This window comes from Talaromyces marneffei, chromosome 2 (genome assembly GCF_009556855.1).
Source record: "Talaromyces marneffei chromosome 2, complete sequence".
Taxonomy (NCBI): Eukaryota; Fungi; Ascomycota; class Eurotiomycetes; order Eurotiales; family Trichocomaceae; genus Talaromyces; species Talaromyces marneffei.
Window position 1 is genome coordinate 2,717,468 of NC_072349.1, and position 17,321 is coordinate 2,734,788.

The 17,321-nt window shown below is 46.9% G+C and overlaps 10 protein-coding genes across 10 annotated transcripts; 3 read left to right on the plus strand and 7 right to left on the minus strand.

The window, feature by feature from the left end:
- Positions 1–241: 241 nt before the first annotated feature.
- On the minus strand, positions 242–549 carry EYB26_003338 (uncharacterized protein; the record flags this gene model as incomplete). Its single annotated transcript, XM_054262639.1, has 2 exons — positions 242–393; positions 462–549. 2 exons carry the CDS (start codon positions 547–549, stop codon positions 242–244), a joined length of 240 nt encoding a protein of 79 aa, XP_054118614.1.
- A 575-nt stretch (positions 550–1,124) lies between these two features.
- EYB26_003339 (uncharacterized protein) lies at positions 1,125–4,200 on the minus strand (the record flags this gene model as incomplete). Its single annotated transcript, XM_054262640.1, has 4 exons — positions 1,125–2,055; positions 2,110–2,788; positions 2,849–4,042; positions 4,095–4,200. 4 exons carry the CDS (start codon positions 4,198–4,200, stop codon positions 1,125–1,127), a joined length of 2,910 nt encoding a protein of 969 aa, XP_054118615.1.
- A 488-nt stretch (positions 4,201–4,688) lies between these two features.
- Positions 4,689–5,534, plus strand: EYB26_003340 (uncharacterized protein; the record flags this gene model as incomplete). Its single annotated transcript, XM_054262641.1, has 2 exons — positions 4,689–4,917; positions 4,990–5,534. 2 exons carry the CDS (start codon positions 4,689–4,691, stop codon positions 5,532–5,534), a joined length of 774 nt encoding a protein of 257 aa, XP_054118616.1.
- Positions 5,535–5,721: 187 nt separating this feature from the next.
- EYB26_003341 (uncharacterized protein) lies at positions 5,722–7,028 on the minus strand (the record flags this gene model as incomplete). The annotated part of the gene is made up of 7 exons (XM_054262642.1): positions 5,722–5,905; positions 5,965–6,151; positions 6,213–6,306; positions 6,362–6,525; positions 6,600–6,860; positions 6,934–6,970; positions 7,026–7,028. 7 exons carry the CDS (start codon positions 7,026–7,028, stop codon positions 5,722–5,724), a joined length of 930 nt encoding a protein of 309 aa, XP_054118617.1.
- A 363-nt stretch (positions 7,029–7,391) lies between these two features.
- Positions 7,392–7,871, minus strand: EYB26_003342 (uncharacterized protein; the record flags this gene model as incomplete). Its single annotated transcript, XM_054262643.1, has 2 exons — positions 7,392–7,465; positions 7,532–7,871. The coding sequence occupies 2 exons, from the start codon at positions 7,869–7,871 to the stop codon at positions 7,392–7,394; spliced, it is 414 nt and encodes a 137-aa protein (XP_054118618.1).
- Positions 7,872–8,347: 476 nt separating this feature from the next.
- On the plus strand, positions 8,348–9,685 carry EYB26_003343 (uncharacterized protein; the record flags this gene model as incomplete). The annotated part of the gene is made up of 6 exons (XM_054262644.1): positions 8,348–8,483; positions 8,561–8,689; positions 8,755–8,836; positions 8,890–9,027; positions 9,078–9,291; positions 9,344–9,685. The coding sequence occupies 6 exons, from the start codon at positions 8,348–8,350 to the stop codon at positions 9,683–9,685; spliced, it is 1,041 nt and encodes a 346-aa protein (XP_054118619.1).
- Positions 9,686–10,296: 611 nt separating this feature from the next.
- Positions 10,297–11,117, plus strand: EYB26_003344 (uncharacterized protein; the record flags this gene model as incomplete). Its single annotated transcript, XM_054262645.1, has 4 exons — positions 10,297–10,312; positions 10,386–10,496; positions 10,573–10,677; positions 10,747–11,117. The coding sequence occupies 4 exons, from the start codon at positions 10,297–10,299 to the stop codon at positions 11,115–11,117; spliced, it is 603 nt and encodes a 200-aa protein (XP_054118620.1).
- A 135-nt stretch (positions 11,118–11,252) lies between these two features.
- On the minus strand, positions 11,253–13,188 carry EYB26_003345 (uncharacterized protein; the record flags this gene model as incomplete). The annotated part of the gene is made up of 7 exons (XM_054262646.1): positions 11,253–11,515; positions 11,567–11,673; positions 11,722–12,001; positions 12,050–12,485; positions 12,536–12,904; positions 12,977–13,113; positions 13,164–13,188. 7 exons carry the CDS (start codon positions 13,186–13,188, stop codon positions 11,253–11,255), a joined length of 1,617 nt encoding a protein of 538 aa, XP_054118621.1.
- Positions 13,189–13,473: 285 nt separating this feature from the next.
- EYB26_003346 (uncharacterized protein) lies at positions 13,474–14,354 on the minus strand (the record flags this gene model as incomplete). Its single annotated transcript, XM_054262647.1, has 4 exons — positions 13,474–13,874; positions 13,930–14,033; positions 14,184–14,223; positions 14,282–14,354. 4 exons carry the CDS (start codon positions 14,352–14,354, stop codon positions 13,474–13,476), a joined length of 618 nt encoding a protein of 205 aa, XP_054118622.1.
- Positions 14,355–14,732: 378 nt separating this feature from the next.
- EYB26_003347 (uncharacterized protein) lies at positions 14,733–17,101 on the minus strand (the record flags this gene model as incomplete). Its single annotated transcript, XM_054262648.1, has 4 exons — positions 14,733–14,821; positions 14,879–16,195; positions 16,248–16,507; positions 16,650–17,101. The coding sequence occupies 4 exons, from the start codon at positions 17,099–17,101 to the stop codon at positions 14,733–14,735; spliced, it is 2,118 nt and encodes a 705-aa protein (XP_054118623.1).
- Between the last annotated feature and the right edge of the window lie 220 nt (positions 17,102–17,321).

Consider the following 17,321-nt stretch of genomic DNA (forward strand, 5'->3'; position numbering starts at 1 on the left):
CATGGAGTGTTGGTGGTTGGTCTTTTTATGTTTTATCGGTGATACCCTGATTGTAGATGTTATACTTGTTGGTACAATGAATAAACGCATAAATATTCATTCCATTCTGGGCTCTCCAATGCATTCGCTTTCATAAAATCGTATGACTATCTGACATGCGCAGGCAGGTAGTTCGGTATATGTAGACAGCATTGCAACGTGTCCCATAATCTTCCTGCCTATTCTAATATAGATTAACAGATCAAACAGCCTGAGGAATTCCATCCGCCTCTCCACTGTTAACGGTCTTTCCAGTCTTCTTAATAGTCTCCAGAACCTTCTCGTATCCCAACGAGTCTTCCGCGACGACAGTGGCCGTTTGCGACTCGAGGCTTACGTCGTAGGATTTGACGCCTAAGACGAAAATAACAACTGTATTAGCACATGTTGTCGCAAAAGCAAAAAGAGTGACTTGAACTTACCGTCGAGTTTCTTGAGAACACGCTCAACGGCGCCGGAACAGCCGCCACAGCTCATGCTGACGTTGAATTTGTATTGATGCTCGGCCATTTTCAAGTCGGAGGGGAGATATGCGGGGTATGTTTGAGGGAGAGCGCGCTTCTGGTCACTCGAGAAGATGGATGTTTGTTTGTTTGTTTGTATGGCTGTATGTATTTAAATCGTAGGCGATGGGAGTTTAGGGGAGAATTACTCCAAGCTTTCTTGAAAGTACCCAGGGCGGGTATAAGTAGGTAAATATATGTGTTTGATGATGCCATCCGAGAAAACGTAATCACCCACCTATCTCCGAAGCGGGAAATGGCTAGCTGAATGAATTACAAATGCAGAAACTGTACATAGTAGCTAACTATCTAGTCTAGCGAGAAATTGCCTCCTGCTTTGTCTGACCATTATGTTCATATAAAGGATTATTGGATGGAAAGAGATTATTGAACTAAGTGGCAGCAGATGCAACGCATAAATCACTCAACGCGAAAATATCTCATTGTTTCACATGTAACTATGTATCTTCCCAACGTACCAAGTTAATAATGCTGTTTCCATCTGATACAACCTCCCAAACATGCAGCGAGAAACGGTCCAAAAAATCATTGATCGCCTAAACAGTTAGCCTGATTAGAAGTTTAGAACCCTGCCGCCCTCTTCTTTTTTCTTGCCTTAACGTTGCTCTTTTTCCCAGCTTGTCGGCTACCGAATACACCTCGTTCAGCCTGCGTCATAGGCATACTATCCGTTATCTGACTACTCGGCAAGAATTGACTACTCCGTATAGGCAGTCTCGCACTGTCGAACTGGGGCTGGCTGCCAGAGAATTTCATCGATGGTACAACAGGCGAACTTCGTATGGACCTCCCGCTAGCGCTATTAGCCCTCGATCGCGAACGAGTACGCGTCCGCTGTGCTGATCTGGATCTGGATCTAGAGCCGAAGTCTCTCTCGCCTGTTTCTGCTTCTAGAGCTCTCTCCAGATCAAAGAAATCAGGGTCACCTCCAACATTCCAGAGAGAAAGAATATCCTGTGTGGCACCTCCTAACAAGATACTCATGCTTGGCGGTGAAACTGTCTTGAGATCTAGCAGGGCATGAGTGACCATATTGTGTTCTTTTGAAAAATCGGCCACTCCGTTGACAGAATCTCGTTGGCTAACTGTTGAACTCCTCCGCCCTGGTAAGGATGGTTGAGATGAAACAATACTGACACTGTCGGGAATAGGGATATCTATTTGCACCGTGCCTGCCAAAGACAATTCAATAGACACTTGCCGGATTAGCTTCTCCTTGGAAATCCGGATCCAGCTTGGTAAATTCCGCGGCAACTTGAAGAGCCAGTCGCGTACAAGCTTCTCGTACAGTATCAATACACCAAACGGTTGAAATGAACGAATAACGTTGGCCTGTTCGTGCGACCGTTCGGGAGATACGTTTAGAGGCAAGAAACACAAGGCGGTTTCTGCAGAGGGTTCCATAGGCAAAAAGCGAGATCTGAACCAGTCAAGTTCATGAGAACTATCGTCGATATCAAAAAGGACGGGGGGATTGTCGATAATGTCCAACCTATAGAACTAAGTCAGCCATGACTCAAATTGTACATGTCAGAGGATTTCTTACATGGTGTGCACGAATGAATGCCCCTCTTCAGCCGAATTGGTCACCGCTATTATCAGATGCTCTACATAATCTCTAAAGCTCTGATATTCGGGAAGAGAGACCGATGGCCTTACCAAGTGCTGCGAGTCGCCTCTAGAAAGCAGAGAATATATTTTTGTAAAATCCACGGATACCCGAGCGGGTCTGGTTTCAATAGGTTTAGAGAGATATAGAGGCATTCGATTGATATCATCCACATCATCATTATCAGATGGTTCAACGGTTGTCTCTCTATCTCCTTTGCGCTTCTTTTTGTTCGACAAAAGAGACACTGCACTCAAGAGCAATGCTTCACGGCCCACTTTCAGCTCATCAGCGGATGATAGACCGCTAGGCTTCGAGTACAAATATTCGTGAATTGCCATTGTGCCGTCAACCATGAAAAGTTTTATGAACCTAGGGCAGTGTTCGAGGGTAACGCGGTTTGACAGATATATCTGCTGTTCAACTTCCTTGACAAGTATCTGTTTGATCGGAGACTCGTACCGGATCGTGTTTAATCCGTTGGCGTTGGGTCTGCTAGGAACATAGATGAAGAATGGATCAGACATTGAGTAGATGCCATCTTCGTAACCATCAACCGGGACTTGAAAGACTAATATGCACGAGTCGAGACGCGAGTAGAGAAGCAAGTAATATTCTGAGAGGGGAAGTTAGCAACAAACGAATGATATAGATAAGACCCAGTAAGTGTTCGTACCTTCAGCAATAGTGAGCGATGTCAATCGAAGAGTGAGATCGTCCGCATCGCGATCATGCAGCCATGCGAATTGCGGCCGAATAGGCTGTGTCTCTTGGTCTGCCAGTTTGAAATCAAAGCATAGTATTCGGGTTGTGGTTAGAATGAAGCCGAGAGAATTCTGAGATGAGCAGGTTTTGACATCAAGAATCCATTCGGTTGAAGATTGCCAATTTAGCTCAATCCTGTAAGACGTAGCAGTCGTCCCTTCCAAAACATAGAGCATGGCATTGCGTCGACCACAAACTATAAATGTATTGACATCCCTTACCCACTCAAGTCTACCCCAAGTATCGTATTTCACTTCATCAGTAAGACTCTCGCCCTTGTCATCTGCGGCATCGCAAGGTAGGAAGTCAGAATGCAGGAGTTCGGGAGCCACACCGTTGTCAAGTCGGACAATATTTTGCAACTGCCAGATGCTCCAATGACCTCGCTCGTCAACAATTGCGAACTGTTTCAGATACCACGGATTGAAAGTCACATCAACATGAGTAAATCCGCCTGTTTGCGAAACGTCAATCTCGGCAACTAGACACGGGTCAATGTGAGATACCTGCGGCCTAGAGTATGCAAGGCCTGATAGTTCAGGTGGATCTATGAGCTGAGCCTCTCGATGATAAACTGGTTGAAATATAGCTGTACTAGAGAGTAGACGGACGGCCAGCAGATCCCCTGGATTTTCGATGCTGTCTGCGAATTTAATCTGGCGGATAGGTGTCTCATTACAAATCCAATCAACTGCCCTGGAACAACCTATCGTTGGTACACGAAAAGCGGCGTCTTGTTCAAGATTCGTCACAACTCTTTCAGCTTCGATAAGCCGAAGTGAAAGTACATTCTGGTTCTGTCCAGAGGCAAAGGCTGCAATAGGAACAGTCCGCATTCGACCTCGACGAATGCGTACCTGCTCGGACAGCTGCGCATTTCCAAATCCGAGTACGGAGGATATTTGAGGATTGAATTGTGACTCTGCCTCTTGAATGGTTTGCGATAACTCCTCTTCGCGTGCGAAGGATGAGGCGATACTTATCAACTCGGGGTAATCTTCCAATAGCGCATTGGTGTCTTTGTCCTTTTTTCTAATGACCGGCAATTCCACTGCTGATGGGGCAACTACTTGTTTCTCATACCCTGTATAGGAGATTATTTGTGCTAGAGACTATCAGCCTGCATTATCGCGATGAAACGGTTGGTCAGAACTTACAGGGTCTGAAACGTCGCGCGAAATGCCATTCTTGATTAGCTGAAGAATATGTTGCAGGACCCGGGTTGCCGTATTGAATGGCAAGGCCATAAGTGTGGTCATCCATTTGGACCTGTCCTGATTGCTGTCACGATATTCGTCAAACTGTAGAATCGGTCACTCATTGCGGCACAACAAGCATGTAGGAGCTCGACTTGGTTGGTGGAAGGGTGGAATCAATGAGATACGTGATAAACCAAGAACCTCGATGGATGGAATTATTATAACGAAGCTGAAAGAGCCGAGGGTGAACTCTGTGTGAGACAAAGTGAAGAAGCAAACAGAAAAGAAGGAACCTCTGGGGATATTTTTTAGCTGGACTTCCTGTTGCGGTCTAGCTCGGATCGGATTAATTTGTATGGAGACACCCGTTGCCCCGCAACTGCCACCCGCGCTTTCCCTCTTTGATCTTTATCAGTCGCGTTCGGCACGTTCGACTTCAGATTGATTTAAACCTGCTACTGCTTTACGGTCATACAACAAAGATACGTGCCAAACATCCTGTTCAGTTCTTGAGTAATTCAAATATCGCCGCATATCCTTTGATTATCCAAGATGTCGTCTTTCGAGCCCTCACTTTCCACCAGCGCCATGCGACCGCCATTGGCTTCTGCAGAGGCCCCCTCCATGGCAGACTCTCTTCCAAGCCTCAATTTCGGCTTTGAAGACTTGCGGAGTCGAATGGCGCAATTTACAGCGAAATTTGACGCTTTTATTGAGAAGGGACGGAAGCAAGTTCTGCAGGAACGCAATCAGTTCCATAGCAACTTGGCCGAGCTTCAGAGTATGTTGCTTTTTCTCCTGGGTCGCTAATTCTAAAAAGAGCATTGTATGTTAATTGTATTATTTTGAATAGAGGACTATGATATGAAACACAATGACATCAAAATCTTGACCTCAAAAACCCAAGATCACCAGCAAACAATCCAGCGAGAAGGGGCCGAAGCCGCGGAAATCCATGCACACATTTCCTCGATCACACTTGAACGCGACAACCGACTTTCGAAACGGGATAGACTAAAGCGACAAATTGCAGAGACGCAGAATGCAATCGACCAGAAACTGCAGGCGCAAAAGGCACATTCTCAGTATCTCGATTCGCAAGCGCGATTGAATGTCCCGGAACTAGAATTTTGGCAGGATTATCTTTGTATGCGGATCGAAGGTGCTGGGAGAGAAGATCGATTAAAGATTGTGTATACACATCTTCTCGAAAAGGATTGGGAGAAAGAGGCTTGGTTTGAGTTGGGTACGGCTTCCAGGGATTACGAGATATATCATACCAAGCCCAAGTTGGAACGGGAGGCCATTCAACGCGAATTGGACATTGTGAACGAGGACCGAGATTTTGGAGCACTTTTGAAGAGGATGCGTCGACTATTCCTGGAGTCAATGAAATGATGGGATTATGGATGGTTACGAGTATTTGTTCACTTGATGGATATGAAATCATTAGGATGCTTTTCATGAGTAATACAACAAGACCAGGCTACAAAGAAATGCAGCCACACCGATCATTATGTCAACATCATAACGTTTCATGCATAAAGCTCAGATTTTCCCGTGCCAAATGATCTCGTTTCTGGGCCTAGCCGCCTGTAGCTTCTCTGTAAAAGGATATACTGCGAGAAGCACCAGCAGTCGCAAATCCTTCCGTTCTGCCTATCTTGGGCAACCATTTTGCACTCCATACAGCTTTGTCGTTCTCAGAATGAGTCGCAACACATGCTCGACGTTCAACAGACCATACTTTGACCTTGCCATCGAACGATCTGGAAGTGGTTAGAGATAAAAAGAGATATCAGATTCTACAAGTCAATCGGAAACTTACGCGCTTAACAAATACTCTCCAGTATGACTCCAGTCTAGTGATAGAATCCACGCCGAATGGCCGGTCAGTTGAGTCACTTGTTCACCGGATTCTGTGTCATAGAGTACAATGACTTTGGAGTCCCCAGCTGCTGCAAGCAGCTTTCCGCCTGGTGAGAATGCAACCGCGCGAACTGGTTTAATAAGACCTGTGATATGAGTTAGACGATTGAACTTTTTCTAAACAGACTTTAGTCGGGACTCTTGTACCGGATAATGAGAATGGCATACGACCAGTTTCGTTGCTAAACATGTAGATACTACCGTTCTGGTGGCCGCTTGCTATGTATTTTCCATCATTTGACTGGATCATGGTTAGTGATGAATAACGAAATAAGGACAGCATTATTTGAACATACCATGTCAATACAAGCACCAAAGGCACCTTTGGTTTCGTAGTCTCTGAACTGTTCGCCATTGCTTAGGTCCCAGACCTTGATATGGCCATTATTTGTCGTCCCTGCAAGGTATCGGCCATCTTCTGATAAACAAATTGCCCAAGTGTCTGGTTCTTTTATTGCGTCTGTTGATGTATTCTTAGTGACAGTTTTAAAGTGCATCTAACCCATGCATAAGCAAATAAGCAAGATCGCTTACTTGATAGAGCTACCTCTTCGGACCAGTCTCCATTATTGTTGTTCCAGATCTTGAATTCACCCCCGAAGCCAATGCTTGCGGCTTTCAGGCCATTCCTTGATGTGACGACATGGTGGCATCCAATCTTGTGCGCAGCTTCAATGGTTTGAGCAAGCGGAAAATCCGTGTCTGCAGTAGAGTGTATCTTGAGCGCAGATGCTCCTGAAGCTGAGATGATCTGGTTGGAAGTCACAGCCAGTGAAAAAATATCAATCGGGTGGGCTGTACAGTTTCATAAGCTTTGTTCATAGGACCTCTCTATCCCACTTGCAGCAAAACAGAGTTGCTAACTTACCATTGTCCGCAGAGCCCCACGAAAGATATTGTTTGGACTTTTCACGTGTTAGATATGCTTGAGTCCTAAAGCCATGTATTTTCCATTCTTACCATGATTTTCGCAGTTCTGTCTCAAGAACAGCGGGGTTTGTAGCGGGGAGGGTTGTGAGCCTTGGTCAAGTTGCTGATGTTGCCAAGGTTGATATGCGGAAGGGAAGCCTCGTGGTGCCTTCCTTTTATCTACGGCTTTTTTTCTACATATGGGCGACACCTTCCAGACTCACAATGAAAAAGAACGGTTTTTGTTGAGTTTCGAATACATATATAGTACATACAAATAAGCTTGACAGCTCTAATGAAACATTGATGCTAGAATACAAAACCCAGATAACGCCCGTTGCCATGCATTGACTACCTCAAGAATCAGGCAGTCCACTTCGAAAAAACTATACAGTCTTCATACAGGCGCGACATGAATCAGAAGCGTGTAGCAGCAGCATCCGCTGCTCTTTGTTTTTCGATCGCGGCCTGTGCCCATTGATCCTTGATGTCTGTGATTGGAAAAGAACAATAATTAGTCTCTGAGCCAAAAAATACTGGGTTCAAGCTTGTAATACCTTTGACACACGTAGGGCATAGAACATGGGATCTCTTGGGCTCTCCACAGCTGGGGCATTTGCTCAAGCTCTTTACATCCTTCAATGCCTTGCCAGCCATCTGTCGGTGTCGCTTCTTCATATGCGAGGTCTTCTTTTTGGGAACGGCGCGGAGAACTGATTCCCAGAGACCAGCTAGGAACGAGGGAACTTCATTGGCGATGTATCCGCTCAGAACAGGCAAGCCCTGGAGTAAAACAGCCCGTTGGTAGTAAATGGTGGTCCATCGTTGTGACTGTCGCAGAACCGGGGATGTAAATGACGACAGGAATGGAAGCGCGGAAATGTGTCGGACGGCCATGGTTGTGATTTTAGAGGGAAATCGGTCGCTGGTGGGAGTGCTCGAAGCGAGAAATAGTTGAGGAAAAGGCCACGGTAGCCAATCGAGCGGACCCAAGTCACGGACGAGAAGAGTGACACAAACGCGGCTGCTGGTGTTGGGTAATCGGCATACGACAGCTCGGCGTGGAAATTTCGCATGAAGCCTTGAGCCTTTCAACTTTCGACTTTCGACTTGGGTGGGGCACGAACGGAATGTTTTGGTTGGACAATTGGAGCAATAGCCGGTCTAGTCTCCGTCCGGTCTAGCGCTTTCCCCCCTGATCCGCCGCCCGCAACAGAAACAACAATAGGGGGTCATCTGTCTTAGTCCGAGAGCACATCTTTGGTGTTCGGATCGTTGGCCGTTTTCTTTCTTGATTCACAGGTCTTCTTTCATATCTCCATTTCTTGCCGACTTCTCATCTCCAGCTTACGCGTGTTCCGTTTCATTTAGCCATGGCCTCTGCATCCAGTGTTGCAGCTCCCCCGAGCACCGTCTTCCCTCGCAGCCATGTCGGTTTCGACAGCATTACCTCTCAGATTGAGAAGAAGCTCTTGAAGCGTGGTTTCCAGTTCAATGTTATGTGTGTCGGTTAGTGCAATAATTCTCGGCTCGACATTATCTGGATAAGAAGCAACGAGCTAACTGTATGTCTTTGTGTTATAAAGGCCAAACTGGTCTCGGAAAGTCGACCTTGATCAACACTATCTTTGCTTCACATTTGATCGACTCCAAGGGTCGCCTGACCCCCAATGAGCCCGTTCGCTCTACAACTGAAATTCAAACCGTCTCTCACAGTACGTCAGACCATAATATCTACGTGTTCGGAAAGTACATATACTCAACATCTTGTGATTTATAGTCATCGAAGAAAACGGTGTACGTTTGAGGCTCAACATTGTCGATACCCCCGGATACGGTGACCAAGTCAACAATGACCGATGGTACGCTTTCGTGAGAAGAGCAACTGAGAGATATCTAGACTGACTGCCTGTAGCTGGGACCCCATCGTCAAATACATCAAAGATCAGCACTCTGCCTACCTCCGCAAGGAACTTACAGCTCAGCGAGAACGTTACATCCAAGATACACGTATTCACTGCTGCCTTTTCTTCATTCAACCATCCGGCCATGCGTACGTGACTTCGACCCTGCTGTTTGATCGCGATACTGACCGATTTATAGCCTGAAGCCCATCGATATCGTCGTCCTTAAGAAGCTTTCCGACGTTGTTAATGTTGTCCCCGTTATTGCCAAGTCCGACTCCTTGACCTTGGAAGAGCGACAAGAATTCAAAGAGAGAATCAAGGAGGAGTTCACTTTCCACAACTTGAAGATGTACCCCTATGACAATGACGAATTGGATGACGAGGAGCGCGTGATGAACGCCCAGATCAAAGTATGTACTATCACAAACCACTACAGCAGCTACGAGATTCTAATGAGTCTAGGATATTATCCCATTCGCCGTCGTCGGAAGCGAGAAGAACATTGTTGTCAACGGAAAACAGGTGCGCGGCCGCCAGAACCGCTGGGGTGTGATCAACGTCGAGGACGAGAACCACTGCGAATTTGTTTACCTCCGCAACTTCTTGACCCGCACCCACCTTCAAGACCTCATTGAAACAACCAGCCAAATCCACTACGAGACTTTCCGCGCCAAACAACTCATGGCGTTGAAGGAGAGCAGCGCTGCTGGAGGTGCACACACTGGTGGAAGCCGACCCATCAGCCCATCTGCTGATCGTGAGTTGAGCCGGAACTCTCAGAGAGTCACCATGAACGGCTACTAGGTTCAGTCTGGCTGCGAATGGGTGACGATTAATGGACATCCAGACTTGTCGGTCGATGGCGCTCTAAAGGAGAAAGGGGTGCAGACAAAAATAAACAAGCTTGCTGTTATAATAAGCCCGTGAGAGCGGTTTTCCTTTTGCCTGTTACAGATATCCATTTTTAACTATGCAATTTTCTTTTCTAAGTCAACTTTGTTACTTTCTTTGCTTTCCTTGGTGTCCCGATTGATACGGGTATGACTTGAGCTTGACTAGCTATTTTTACAACGACATTTAAGTAATTAGCACAATTTGATCTCGGCCAAACTGATCTTCGTAAAAATGAGCAAGGCAGTAAAGTTCTCAACTGAGTCATATATGTGTATATGTATGTTTGATAGAAATGATACAACGTCTCACCGCCCGACCTGACTGGAAGATTTCCCCGCGTCGATTTTTCCCCGACATTTCTATAAAAGCTTCTACAACACAACTACCTACGCTCCAGACCCAGGACAGTCAAGTACATGTCTATTTGCCGAGCGCTTGACTCGCAAAAACTTCGATCTATATTCGCCCAATCGAGTCTTCGTGGCCGTTGCAACATCTATCCGCATACGCGCATATCAGGCATGGCTACTTCTTCAGGTATGAAAACAGCTTCGTGCCTTAAAACTATACATATTTCACACACGAGTATGGAAAATTGATGAGTATACAGTACACAAATACCGCCCAGTCGTCATATCCGGTCCTTCAGGCACAGGCAAATCGACTCTCCTCAAAAGACTCTTCGCCGAGTTCCCAGATACCTTTGGTTTTTCAATTTCTCGTATGATCACTCTACTCCTCCCTGTCTGGCACCAGTGCGATAAGTTACAATATGCTGATACGTCTCTGTTGAAAAGACACCACTCGCGCCCCCAGAGCAGGCGAAGAAGATGGAAGGGAATACTACTTTACGACGAAAGACGACTTTCTGAAACTCGTTGACGAGAATGGGTTTATTGAACGTGAGTCGCCGCCCCTCCCCCACCCCTATCCTGGAAGATACAATAGGATTGATGTGTTATATTCGATAGACGCGCAATTCGGCGGCAACTTCTACGGCACCAGCGTCCAGGCCGTACGCAACATCGCCTCCAAGCAAAGAATATGCATCCTCGATATCGAGATGGAAGGAGTCAAACAGGTGAAACGAACAGACCTCAACGCACGCTTCCTTTTCTTGTCGCCACCATCCCTCGAAGAACTTGAGCGCAGACTACGGGGTCGCGGCACCGAGACGGAGGATAGTCTGAACAAACGTCTGGCGCAGGCGAGGAATGAGTTGGAGTACTCGAGACAGCCCGGTGCGCATGACAAGATCGTTGTGAATGATGATTTGGAGAAGGCGTACACGGAGTTGAGGGATTGGATTGTGGATGGAGGAAAGTTTGGGGCTAGCGAGTGATTTGCGTGAGATTTCAATTGCATATAGAAATGTTTGTGGGAATTGTATCTACATATATCAGAATAATAATACACACACGGTCTAGGACATTATACTATTACACAGAAACATAACCTTCGAACTGGCTAATCACTATTAAGGTGAAAGACCGGCTGTAGAGCCTCGTTTACTTCCATTCCCAGCAGCTTCGGCCTCTTGCTCCAAGAAATTAGACCACAGTTCTGCAAGGGTCTCCTTTCCGCCCGCAGCATTGTTCCCGTTCTCCATGTAATCGGTCATAAGAGAGGGTGTGCTCGGTGTTCGATGTACGTAGAAACTCGGTACTTTTAGCGCAGTGGTGATGTTACTTATTGTAGTCGATGTGCCGGGACGACTGAGTCCTGCTTGTTCTCTTTGGTCTATTGAAGTCAGTATCAATATATGAACTATGGAAAAAGAGGGAGGTGTACCATCGTCCCATTGTAAGAGAGCTGCAATGAGTTGCAAGATCTGAAACTTCTTTGGATCGGACCGATCGAGAGCTAGGAAGTGTAGCAGATGATTTGTCACGACGTGCCTTCTTAAATCAGTAATCTCATTTTCATTACAGGATAGATTGACGTACCGGTCAACATTATCCTCGGGTTTACCTCTCTTCAAAAATCTCAATGCCTTCGTCAAATGATCATTCAGAGTAACGGCTTCATGCCGCAGTTTGCCAATGAGAAGGTTCTTCTCTTTGACCTCTTTCTCAAATGGGAGAAGTCGATCTAGCTCCGTCTGCGCCTGTTTGAGGTCTGTGTTGGCCTCTTCTGCTCGCTTCTCAACTTGTTGAAGTTTCTCTCTGAGCTCTTCGAGCTGCGCGTCGGAGCTTTGCACAAGTTCGCGCAGTTCTTGTTTTCGTGCTATTTCACATCAGCCTTGGTACTAAGTAACCTGGATAGGGGACTCACCGTCTTGTATCTCCTGTAATGCTCGCTGCAGTCCATCAATTGTGTTTGATTGCGTATTATTATCCGAAACAGCACTATTGTACTCATCACGAAGACTCGAAAGCTGCTCTTCCAAATCATTGACCTTCTCCGTAAGCCCCTCCCGGATTGATCGTTCTTCCATTGCCAGCACTTCCCAATTATGCATTGCCTGCTTCGCCTCTTCGAATTCTGCCCGGATATACGACTCTTGTTCAATAAGCTCCTCCTTCTCTTGCTGCCAATTCTGCTGAGACAGATTGGCTCTGTTGCGTAGATTCGATAGTTCGTTGGAATGTTCTCGGGCGTCTTTCTCTAAGCCTGCGATCTTGGTCAAATTTTCGCTCACTTCGGCTTTCAAAGCCGAATTTTGGTCTTCCAATTCTTCTATACGAGACCGAGCTTGCGAAAGTTCCTCCTATATATTTGTCAGGACGCCTCAAAACAGTAGGTATGGGACCAACATACGGCATCCTCTTTCAACCTCTCCCCCAGCTGCGATTTGATCGTATTCACTCGCTCCAACAGTTTCTGGAATTGTGTTTCGGCCTGCGTTTTCTTGTCCTCGGACTCGTTCAATTTCTGTTGCAGCGCTTCCATTTCTTCTTCGTGCTTGTGTTGGATTTGTTCCAGCGATTTGCGGAGTTCGGTCACTTCGGCGCGGAGAGAGTCCCGGTCTCGTACTAGGTCGTCGAATTTGCTGTTATCTTCTGACGCTGCCGGTTTGGTAGTTGTTATCGTTTTGGCGTCCGAGGCATTGTTCTCGTCGTTATTCTTCTTCTCCGTCGCAGAGTCTGCGGTGGCTTTGCTTTGACCGTTGACACCTTGGGCTTGGTTCTAAGTATGAATGGTTAGATTACCGAAGAATAGCATGAAGATGTATTTTAACCGCATTAACAAAATATTCACCTCTTCTCCTTCAGGCTCATCCTTCAACTCTTCTTTAACAACAGCATCGTTTTGTGTTTCATTATCGGCGGCCTTGCCACTGTCGACATTCTGCTCGCTGGATTGGTTCTTCTTCTTGTTCTTCTTGGACTTTGCGCCTAGAAACGTTAGTGAAACATCTCGGAGGATGAATCTGGTATGAACTAACTAGAATACTGCTTGTCTGGCGACATGGTGGATTGTATTTGCAAGTTGCTGTAATTGTAGAAGAGGTAGTTAGGTTGTTGTGGTATACGTAACTGTCGATGTAGGAGTAGTTTATATTTAGTGCTAGTTAACTGTCAATGCGGGCCGCGGGCAGGTGCGTGCCAATAGCGGAGCTGTTGGACTAGTTAGTTACCTATTGATAGACATACATACAACACACATACTCTCAACCCATTATGTTTTTTATGTTTCACTTCAAGAAAATCATTTCTTTTTTGAGGCTTCTTTTATTCGATATGATCATGAATATATCACATAAAATCATCAAAGAAATCCTCCCCCCGATCCTGATTGTTACTCTGCATTAGATTCTCCTCACTAAACAAGTCATCATAAGCATGCTCCTTTTGCCATTTCAACTGATCCCTCTCCTGCCTCTCCTTCTTCTCCGCCAGCTTCTTATCTTCTCTGGCCCTTCGCTCTTCCTTGCGCTGCTTCTTTAGAATTTCTTCCTTCTCAGCTTGTAGGTCTGGAAACTTCTCGACGCGGGTCTTGTTGAGTCGGTTGACGATCGGGTTTTGGCGTACGGCGACGAATACTTTTTTCACTTGTTTGGGGTTGTGGAATGAGACTTGGCCCGTGGCCATAGAGGCGTTCTTCATGAGGTTTGCCCAGGGGGTGTAGATGACTGTGATGTTATCTTTTTTGTTTCCTACCCCAATTCAGTCAGTATTCGCCTCGTGACTGGATTGGTGGTCAAGGCATACCCTCGATGGAATTGGCCTTGGTCAGTTGCGCGCAATCCTCCAGGACTTCCTTGGGTATGTTCTCCCATGTTTCTCCTTCCCTTAGTCGTAGATATACGTGCGCACTGGATAGATTATCGACGTGGAACTAGCAGCCTGTTAGGCCTTTCTCTTGTTTTCGTATCGGGGAAGGGAATGAATAACGAACCCTGACATCATGCAATCAGTATATACCGTTCGATACTGTTTATAACCGAGACATGGATGTGGATTACCAAACGTCTGATTCCAGGCCGTGTTTTATAAGCTCCTCATCTGGGGAGATTGTATGTTAGACATGAAGATGTGCAATGTGTTGGAGGGGCAGGCTCACTTTCGAACTTGTCCTTGCCGACGTAGATGGTCGCAGCAGGAGAGACAACGTTGGAGACAAAGTAGTAGACCATATTTGAGAGTCGGATTTTATTCAAAAGACAAGAGTTGAGTATATTGCAGGCGTACACTTCCGAGGATTGAAGGTGTACAAAATTAGAGATCAGGTGGGGTAGCACCTTATCAGGATCTCGCCAATCAGAGCGGCCATCGATACTCCTCGTTGATTTACATAGATCTATAGCATGATCTATAGGTTTTCTTTTTCAAAGGATACGTAGCATTTTTGAAATATGAATGAAAGAAAACCGGTTCTAATTAACACGCCAACGATCTATGTACGGTCTATCAATCACTAGCCGAGAGACGACGCGCTAGTCATCTCTCCGATACAGCATTTTATGGATATTTGTTCTATAGGTATAATACAAACAGCCTCCAAAGAAGTCAATCTATTTGTTTACGGGCGACTCAGGGCTCATGCCGGGATCTTTCTTGCCTATGCTTGTAAGATCACCCTGGAGAATATCGGCGGGAGAGTCTTTAAAGACGTTAGCTTTGATCTGTAAACATCAATATGTGAAAGAGAAAAACATACCGGTCCTGGCTGAGCTTGGCTTGCCCTCGATCAAAATACGAGACTTTCCTTCCTCAACTTCCTTCCTTGTGACGTTGACATAACTCTGAGGAAGACCCATGGATGTCAAAAACTGAACGGTGTCCTTCCATTCAAGGCTCTTTCGCTTCTCGTCCCATTTCAATTCCTCGGCCATCAAATCAATGACGCTGGGGAGCGCTTCGAGGGCAGCTTGAGCATTCAAGAAAGCAAGACGGGTTCGGCGAGCCAAAACGTCAACCGCCGTCTGAGCATACTCGTGTCTCACAGCATAGCGAATTTCACCATCAATGAAGGGGTAAAGAGGGGATACACGTGCTCCGCGAACAGGGAAGCGGGCAGCGGTTGGAGAAGAAAGAGCAGCGACTTGCCATGCACGGTCACCATAGGATATGGTCAAGTGCTTGGCAACGTCGGTCTCAATGCCGAAATGTTGAATAAGGTTGATAAAAAGGGTCTTGGAGTATCCGTGAGCACCAATGAGGCGAACCTGGTGGGTTTGGCAGGAACCGTCGAGGTTGAAGTTGTCCGTCTTGAGTCCTGTGCCGCTTACGTCGGGGACATCTTGCACCTTGTGAGTCTGTAGAGAGAATCCCTTGATGGCTTCGTCAACAGCCTCTTCAGCCATTTGTCGGTAAGTTGTCCATTTCCCACCAGCACAAGTCAAAAGACCGGATGCAGAGATAGTGATCAAGTGGTTTCGGACAAGAGATTCTGTGTTCTTAGCCTTGGGATCGCGGACGAGCGGTCGAATTCCTGACCATGCCGCAAGAACATCCTCCCGTCGCACATTGATATCCGGAGCGAGGTATCCGCTGATCTCGTTCAAAATCCAGTCAATATCCTCTTCATCGGGTTGGGGGTGAGCTGTGATCTGGGTGGCTCGGTCAGTCGTTCCAGCAATGGTATTTCCTTGCCATGGCAAGAAGAAAATCACACGACCATCTGATGTCGAAGGATCGATAAGCCCCATGTTGGAGGGACTGTAATAACCGGGGAGAATAACATGGACACCGGAGCTAGGGGCGACAATGTCTTTGGTTTCGGGCTCATCCATTTTGCGAATCGAGTCGCAGAAAGGACCAGTGGCATTGATGATACCCTTGGCGCGGATGGGGAACACCTTGGCCTCTTGGCCGTTCTTTTCGGCGACGAGATCCTTGACGAGAGCTCCGTTGAGTTTTCCAGAGGCGTCCTTGGTCAAACCGGTGACTTCCAGGTGGTTGACAACTGTGCTACCGTACAAGGCGGCGGTCATTGCTAGAGAAACGTTCATACGCGAGTCATTGTGTGCACCGTCTGCGATATGTTAGTACAGTGTACGTAAAAGCACGTCGAGTGGTAGTCCTACCGTAATAAACCACGGCACCGAACAGGTCCTCTTTTTTCAGCATAGGGAAAGCATCTAGAGCTTTACTATGTGTCAGGAAGTAGGAACTCTCGATGCCCTCGGATCCAGCCAAGAAGTCGTAGGCCTTGCAACCCAACCAGAAGTATGGAGCTTGCCACCACTTCTGCACAGGGACCATAATCGGCAGCCACGAGGACAAATGGGGAGCGGTTTTCAAGAAATATTTACGCTCCCGGAGCGCTTCCTTGACGAGCGAGTACCTGAGAAATAGCAGAAGATAACCTCGTCAGCTACATCTTTTATGCGAAAGAATTGGTGGTTTCGCTTTTTTTTTTTTTTTTTTTTTTTTTGTTTGTTTCTGTTTCGGTGGTTTTGAATGGTGGCTATGATGTAGAAGCATACTGGGCATAATCCAATTCCCAAACGGCCTTTTCCAAATAACGAACACCGCCGTGCACCAGCTTGGTGCTCTTACTACTGGTTCCCGCACTGAAGTCATCTCTCTCGACCACGGCGACTCTCAAACCTCGAGTTGCGGCATCGAGCGCGATACCGGAGCCGGTCGCACCACCTCCGATGACGAGCAAGTCGTAGGGCTCTGCCTCTCCATTCTGAGTGCCGAAACCAGCGCTCCGTCGCAAGTCGGCGATTTGCTCTTCACGCGATTTGATGCGCGGAAAACTCGGGGGCACAAGCTTTCCTGAGCGATACCCGGGCGGGGGCACAACGGCTGGCTCTGAACCTGGAATGTTTCGTGGGCGATATGCGACGTAGAGAAGACCGGCGCCGGTGGCTAGTGCGGCGGAGGTATATAAAAGAGGCCGGACGAAGCGGCGGGAGTGCTGGGAGGCCATTGTCTAACAACGCGAGGAATGAAGAGTAAGGTACAAGGGAGGGAAGAGAGGAAGAGAAGAGGAAATTCTTCCTGACGGAAAAATTGCCGGACGACGACGACACAAGGGAGCCCCTGGGAGAAGATGACGGGAGAAGAGGGAGAGAACGTGGGTTCAATAGAAAAAAGTGGACGAGGCTCTCTAGCTATGACGTGTTGATCCACGAACGCGCTCGGCGGAA